The sequence below is a fragment of the Cygnus olor genome, chromosome 19, assembly GCF_009769625.2.
Source record: "Cygnus olor isolate bCygOlo1 chromosome 19, bCygOlo1.pri.v2, whole genome shotgun sequence".
Taxonomy (NCBI): Eukaryota; Metazoa; Chordata; class Aves; order Anseriformes; family Anatidae; genus Cygnus; species Cygnus olor.
In genome coordinates, this window is record NC_049187.1 from 7612999 (window position 1) to 7620885 (window position 7887).

General features: G+C 51.5%; 1 protein-coding gene across 2 annotated transcripts; it reads left to right on the forward strand.

Moving 5' to 3' along the window:
• Positions 1 to 489: 489 nt before the first annotated feature.
• CEL (carboxyl ester lipase) lies at positions 490 to 7882 on the forward strand. 2 transcript variants are annotated; one of them, XM_040531620.1, is made up of 12 exons: positions 490 to 623; positions 716 to 1790; positions 2302 to 2452; positions 2872 to 2994; positions 3241 to 3438; positions 3539 to 3669; positions 4100 to 4207; positions 4509 to 4626; positions 5533 to 5719; positions 6255 to 6458; positions 6914 to 7111; positions 7620 to 7882. In XM_040531620.1, the coding sequence occupies exons 2-12, from the start codon at positions 1725 to 1727 to the stop codon at positions 7804 to 7806; spliced, it is 1671 nt and encodes a 556-aa protein (XP_040387554.1). In that variant the 5' UTR covers positions 490 to 623; positions 716 to 1724; the 3' UTR covers positions 7807 to 7882. The 2 variants fall into 2 exon arrangements, with proteins under 2 accessions (XP_040387554.1, XP_040387555.1); XM_040531621.1 differs by lacking the exon at positions 716 to 1790.
• The last annotated feature ends 5 nt before the right edge of the window (positions 7883 to 7887 follow it).

A 7887-nucleotide genomic window follows, 5' to 3' on the forward strand; every position in this document is an offset into this window, starting at 1 on the left:
GGCTGTATCCCTTCTCATCAAAAATCTGGAGAACTTCATTTTCATGTGTTCCCTTGAATGCCACAGGTCTGCGTGTGCCACAGGCAGAAAGCAAACTCAGTCCTTTGCCTTGTTTCCTAGGGATGGGTACAACAACCCCCAGGTGTTGTTGGGATCGCAACTATGTGCTGGCTTCCCTGAAGGTTTTCTGACTCTGTTTAACCTTGCTCAAGAGTGAGATAGGGGCCTGTCCAATTACACCAGGATTCCGAAGCCAGGCTTTCGGGTTCAATTCCCATTGGACACCAGCTGTCCTTTGTGACTGTAGCCAAATACGCATCTGCTTTTTCTGTCCTCCTATCAAACAAGAGGAGTGCTGGCATATTCTGATTGGGATACCAGAATATTTGGCATCCTGAACAGCTGCAATTCCCCTTGTAAATGACGCGGATACGATACATATTTGTCAAAGCATGACAATGTCATGTCAGGAAAGCGAGCGGAGGGCACGTACCTGAAATGATGATGTATTATTTTAGCTCTTTGAAGTCCGCCCAGTCTGGTCCCGGAATGCAGTAAAAGCCAATGTCAACATCCACCCAGACAAGCTGAAACTCCTGTTGCCGTATCTGGCCTATTACATGGTAAGTCTGAGGAAATCTGCCCTTGGTCCTGGCTGATGCTGCTAGGAGGTGGTGCAGGGGTGGATCACCTGGATGTTCCTGGCTCTCTGCAGGTTCTGAGGTCCCACCACTAAGTACCTGAGCTTCATGTAAAGAGAAAAAGGGAAGGCAAACTTTGCTGTTGAACAGAAGCTACAACCCTGGATGGTTCAGTAACTGTTAGCTCCATCGGTTCCTGTCTGCTTTGCAGCTCAGTCAAACGCACAGTAGAGTCCAGAATCAAAATCAGCTGGAAACACACCTGAAAATAGACAAAATTGCATTCTCTAATCTCTCCATCTGTGAGAAGTACACCTTGTCTGGGTTGATGGACATGTGGAAAACAGAAAAATGTGCTTTTCCTTATCCAAGGTGAATTAAAATTCTGTGCAATGACTTCAGCATCAAGCCTAGCCGGTGATCTTGGAAATAAAGCCAGCAGGACAAAAACACTTCCTGGCAGTAATTCCCTTCTGTTAGATGTAGCGTATGTTGTCCTTACTAGCTAACACGCTTCACAATTCCATTTTGACTTCACCAGAAGTTAACAAGGACTGCAAGAAGGCGGCAATGTGGCAGAGCTTCAGGCTCACAGAGGTTGCCCACTCTGGCCGTTAGTCTGCTATCACTGGCTGGATTGTTACCATGCAGTCACAGAAATTAAAGATCTGCTGGCATTTCCTGGGTGTTGTTCATTCCTCAGTGTGTTACAAGTGGAAGGTTTATCATTAGTGGTTGGTAATATGCTCTACTGCACGGTTTAATATAATTTCAATCTCCTGCACTTGTGTGAGGCTTCTCAAGGCTTCAGCATTATGTTCCCTGTTTTTTGTTAGATTGAGATATTTCCTTACATTTGGCCTTCATCCCACAAAGGCAACATCTGCAGGGCTCTCACACCGTGACGCCAGTCTACCTCAGCCATGGCTTGGCCTCAGCCTACTGAAGGACAAGTGTGCTGGGGTTCCTGCAACACAACTTAGAGTAAAAACCGGGTCATGGCATTGACACATAGCCGCACTCGTAGCTATATATACATATGTCAGCCTCTGGCTGGGGACCGGCTCCTCAGGTGCACGCACCATGGCTCGCTGGGAGATCCTGTGTCTTGCCTTGTGCTGCTACCTTGGGGTAGCATGGGCTGCAACGGTAAGTACAGAGGCATTTCTTATAACTTGGAAAACTTTTTGCCTGCTCCTGCCTGAATGAGCAAAATCCCACTATGTCTACCCTGAAGCCCAAACAGTGACAGCAACGGCACGGTATTTTCCTGCCCTAAACATGGCAAAGGCTCTCAGTGACATTCTTCTAAAAGTTCCCCGCACAGTTCTGTAGCAGCTTTGGCCTGGTTTATATCTTCAGGCTGCAGGTTCTCACCTTCTATGGTGTGTGCATGGAAGAGCAGGGAAATTGCTGCTGCCTGTCTGCTCCAACGGGCAGCGTGCTGGACATCTGCGCGGGCACGTCTCCAGCAGCAGCAACCCATGGGCTTTCCACAAGGAACCAAAGGGATGGTTGGTGAAGGGAGGCTGCGAGTTAGCCCCACGTGGGGGGACCCTCCAGCCAGGGTACGCTGTGGTTGCTGGCATCACGAGGAGCCTGAGCCACGAAGGACTGCAACGGATTTACTTTCCCCTCTTCTCAACGGTGCCACATTTAGCTGGGTGTGGTGCACACCGAGGGAGGTTTCGTGGAAGGCGAGAATAAACAGCTGGGACTCTTCGGGGACTACATCGACATCTTCAGAGGGATCCCCTTTGCTGCCCCCCCAAACACTCTGGAAGACCCCCAACCTCATCCTGGATGGGAAGGTAAGATCCAGCTTTGGAATGCCTTTGGGCTTTTGTTTCCAACTTTTGTCTCTTCAGTCCATTATAGATAGGTAGAAGGTACTGCACTAACAGTGCCCTATGCAATGCCAAGAAAAAGCTGAGTCTCAGGGCAGGTATGGGAGTCTGCAACCAAGTGCTCCCAAGTGACCACCTGAAGTAACAAATCCAAAGCGTGGCACCTGAATCTCTCCTTCTCATGCCCTGGCTGTCCAGAGCCAGTTCACACAGGAAAGGGTACCCCGTTGTCACTCCCTCAGGCCAGTCACAGTGGCTGGGGAGGCTTTGCTGCCTCTGTGCTGGACTTACGGAGGGGAGGAAGGATGGACGGACAGCTTGCAACCAAAAGACAGAGCTGGCACCTCTAACTAGGACCTGGTGTGTTCTCTTTCTCCTCTCAGGAACGCTGAAGGCAAAAGAGTTCAAAAACCGCTGCATGCAGATGACACTTGCGCAAAATGATGTCCGAGGGAAAGAGGACTGCCTCTACCTGAACATCTGGATCCCTCAAGGGAAGAAAGAGGGTATGTGCTTGGCGGAGACCTGGGGAGGAGATTCTCAGTCGCTTTTTGTGGTCCACACATATTTACTGTCCTGGGAATACTTTGCCTGTGGTGAGGGTGAGGTGACAATGAAGGAAGGGGCATTTGCACCCGCCCCAGGAGGTCTGTAATGCCCAAGTGGAGCAGTGCTTAGCAAACAGGCATGGTGATGGGCAGCACCCTCTGGCTACGTCGTGGTTCACACTGCTTGTCCTCCTCCTCTCCCAGTCTCGACCAACTTGCCAGTGATGGTGTGGATCTACGGCGGCGCCTTCCTTGTCGGAGGGGGGCAGGGAGCCAATTTCCTCGACAATTACCTCTATGATGGCGAGGAGATCGCCGTGCGGGGCAACGTGATTGTGGTGACCCTGAACTACCGCGTGGGGCCCCTGGGCTTCCTGAGCACTGGAGACTCAAACATGCCAGGTACCCGAGCTGCTCTCTTTTAGGGGATCCTGCCACAGGACCCCAACTTATCGGCTTTGGCTGTGCCCCAACTCAACGGCGGGTGCCCTCTGTTGCTCAGGGAACTATGGGCTGAAGGACCAGCACATGGCTATTGCCTGGGTGAAGAGGAATATCAAGGCCTTCGGGGGTGACCCAGACAACATCACCATCTTTGGAGAGTCAGCCGGTGCCACCAGTGTCTCCCTGCAGGTCTGTTGTCCTTGTCAGCCTCCACTGCAGCCACTTCTCTTTTCTGTAAATGGGAAAGCCAGTCCCTTCAGCACTCCGTGGCTTTCCTCCACCTGATCAGCATCCTCTCCTGCCTGGGGACAGCAGGGCTCAGCCTCCTTGTTGTGTAGCTACTCCTCCTTCTTCACTTTAATCAGCTGCCCCACTGCAGGCATGTGTCCTCACTTTGGGGATCTCTGGTGAAACAGCTGTTAGTTGCCACGTCCCCCTGCTCCTCTTCTCCCCTTTTCACCATATCACCTTTTAACTACTGAGCCTGTTCAGTATCACGAGAGCTGACAGCTTCCCTGGCCTTGTGCACAAGCTGTGTGGGGGATCAGCCAGCTCTGGCAGGCAACCATCTCTTCAGGAATTCATTACTGAAATCGACTGTTTCTATTTCGTGCTGCAGATACTGTCCCCAAAGAATGCAGGCCTGTTCAAGAGAGCCATCAGCCAGAGCGGCGTCAGCCTGTGCAGCTGGGCCATCCAGAAGGACCCACTCTACTGGGCTAAAAGGGTAACGTGCGGGTTGGGACCCCAGCTGGCACATGGGACAGTTGGGGACCCCACACACCTACCTGGGCTGGCTGGATCACAGCTGTGCCGCGCTGGGCAGCAATCCTGAAGCTGAAGTCTTGCTCGAGGGAACAAAAAAGGCATTTCATAGAGAAGAGCATAAAAAGCAAGGGACCCGGAGGAGCCATGCTGCCAAACATGCATTCTTTGAGATTAACACCAACCTCTTCTCTAGGGAGCTGGGAATGAAGCCTGACTTCTGAGGGTAATGCCATGAGGTTCTTCTCTCTCTCCTTCTGCAGGTTGGACAACAAGTGGGCTGCCCCATAAGCAACACCACAGCCCTGGCCAACTGCCTGCGTGTCAGCGACCCCAAAGCTGTGACGCTGGCCTACCACCTGCAGCTCGTCAACCTGGCCAGTAAGTCCCGCAGCCCGCGCTGGGTCCTCCGCACACAAGAGGCTCCGTGTGCCTTCGAGGGGGCACTGGCGTCGCTGCCAGGAGTATTTAAGCAGTGCTTGTGTCCTTCAAGGGGGACAACAATAACAGATTTCACAGTCACCCTTCCCCAGGCAGGTGCACGCTGCGCTGAACGAATGCTGTTGGGTGTGCAGCGGCAGCAGTGGCAGAGCAGTTGTCCGAGGGTCATGCCTTGGTGCCAAAACAGGTAGCTTCTGGTCTGCACTTTCTGTTTTGTGAAAGCAGCAATTCCAGAACACAGCTTAAAAACAACAAAATAATTGACCGCACACCCTCCTACTTTCCCTTGAGCCACTGGGTGCAGTGTAGGGTCTGCTGGGCTCACAGCAGGTGGAGAACATTTGCACTTCTGCTGCCTGTGGCAGTTTCCTTCCCAAGAAATTCCCTCCGCTTGCTGGGGGCTATTACTTGTGGTCCTAGCAAGCAGCCCCAGCACTCAGCCCTGCTCAGAGCAGAGAGTGGCCGAGCCGCTGCTGTGCTGCTGCACGGGTGTGAGGCAGACCAGCCAGATGGGCTGGGGAGGAGAAGTTCTGCTCTTCCCAACCTTTGGCTGGGCTTTTGGGGTGCGGACTGGGGGAAGATGGAAAGGAATTGCTGATGTTGCCTGCCAACACCTGGCAGGCAAATCTCTTGCTTTTCTCCTCCACCTCCAGGAAGGGGTTTACTGAACACGATCCTGCGGTCACCCTGCTCCCCGGTGACATCCTACCCATGCTGAAGTCACCCCCCAAGCTCTCCTTCCCCTCAGCCTGTTCTTTCTACAATTCCTCAAGCAATGGGATATGCCAGGCCACACATCTGCCTTGTTGTGCTCCTAACACATTCTGGTTTTGTCTCCTGCTGCAGGTCCCCTGGTTCATACACTTGCCATCACGCCTGTCATCGATGGAGACTTCCTCCCAGACATACCAGAGAAACTCTTTGCCAACGCTGCTGACATCGACTACATCGCTGGGGTCAACAACATGGACGGACACTTCTTTGCTGGCATCGATATACCTGCTATCAACCGCCCGCTGGTGAAAATCACTGCGTAAGAAAAGGACTTTCTTAAAACCCTCACCGAGAGGAACTTCATCTTTAATTATCCCCCCCACACCAAGGACTTAGTCCTGACTGGAGAAGGCACTAGCTTCAAAACAGGATGTCTCGCCAAGCTGGGTGTCTAACAGATATGTTGCCAAGTCCAGAGTCTTCAAGAGAAAGGATTTGTTAGTGGGGAAGCCTCCCCAAATATCTCTAATGTGCTCCTGAACTCAGTGGTATTAAGCAATAGGCTTGGCAGCCCTGCTGTTCTTCTGTGCAGAGCAGGTACAAAAAAAAAGATTCCGGGTGCTTACGGACTAAAGGAGCTTGTGTCCCATTTGGCCTCAAGCTGTTCTGCTGAGAAAGTTGTGGAGCACGTGCCCCCCCCCCATCTAAGAGCTGGACTGAAATCCCCGGCTTTTATTCCACCAAACAGCTGCTGACCACAGGGCTGGATGTGAACGTCAAAGGGAGCTGGGACCAGTTCCCACACCCCGCTTCAAGCTGCTGGTCCATAATTGTTGGAAATCTTGTCTTTTCAGGAGCGACGTCTATGACTTGGTCAAAGGACTTACTGTGGACAGGGGGGAAAGAGGAGCCAACCTCACGTACAATATCTACACAGAGCTGTGGGGTGACAACCCAGATCAGGAAGTCATGAAGAGGACAGTGGTGGACCTGGCTACTGACTACATTTTCCTGATTCCCACGCAGTGGACACTGAACCTGCACCTGCAGAATGCCCGGTGAGCAGCTCAGTGATGGCAGCAGCCCAAAGCCCGGGGGGGGGTGGGCCTGAGATGCTGCACTCCTGGCACAAGGGGCTGAGGAGCTGTTTAAGAGGGCTGAAATTGAAGGAGCCACCTACATGTGGCTCATACAAACGTTACTTCTCTAATGCTATAAGGCAGTCATGCTGAGAAAGAGTTTTAAATTACCATTGAAACAAGTTTTTGCATCTCCAAAACACCCAGCTTCATCCTGGCACTGTTCAAATCCATGAGACACACCAGCTGGATGATATGAGGGTTAGCGTGACAATCAGAAGTGGAAGCTAAAAATTACTAGATAGAAAGTTTTCTCCTGACAGCAAATCTTAGACAATTCCAAACACATGAGCATCTTACAAGGCTCAGTGTCTGGCTCTGCTGATGTTTGGAGCACAGTTATGAATCTGCACCCCTCTATTTTATTTCCCCAGGAGTGGCAAGACATACAGCTATGTGTTCTCCCAGCCATCTCGGATGCCCATCTACCCAAGCTGGGTAGGAGCAGACCACGCTGATGACCTGCAGTACGTGTTTGGGAAACCCTTTGCCACCCCTCTAGGCTACCTGCCCAAGCACAGGACTGTCTCAGCTGCCATGATCGCTTATTGGACCAATTTTGCCAGGACAGGGTAAGTGATTCTGGTTCCACACGTGGGGCTTGCTACAGCACTTCAACCTCCTGCTTTTGCCCATTAACTTTTCAGAAGCAATTCTCAAAAGCAGGGTGCTCTCTGTCTGTGCTTCCATCTCAAATCTGGTTCTATGTCTCCCAGTGGTGGAGTTTGCTCTGAGCTCTCCTCATCCAGAGAACACCCGGGAACAGCAGAGGCATTTTCAGAACCTGTGATCTCTGCTCAAACTTAATGTTGAAGCTTGTTTCTGAACCCTGGAGTTCAGACAGTAGTTAAGCTGCTGTGTGCAGCCAAGACTGATACTGGGGGGACCAAAGGAGGAGAATGCATGTTGACAACTTGCTCCTAGGAGGCAGAATTGCTATCACTTGTCTCAATGTCAAACTCTTTTCTTGCACTCACTTAAAGCCTCCTGTGAGCACAGGCAGAATCCCCAGACAACACAAACCTTGCTACATCCACAAGCTGCCCTCATAAAACAGAATTTCTATTTCTTTTTTCCCAGTGATCCCAACACAGGGTATTCAGAGGTGCCCATTACCTGGCTGCCCTACACCACTGAGGGCGGTTACTACCTGGATATCAACAACAACTTAAACTACGATTCCGTGAAGCAGAATCTGAGAGCCCCATTTGTGAACTACTGGAACGCCGTCTATCTGAAACTGCCGCAGGTTGCCACCACCCAGTAAACTGTGGAGCTGCTGAGAAACTAAGGAAAAACACCTCGTAAAGACAGACTTAGTTCATTAAAGGCTTGCTTGTAACTGAGT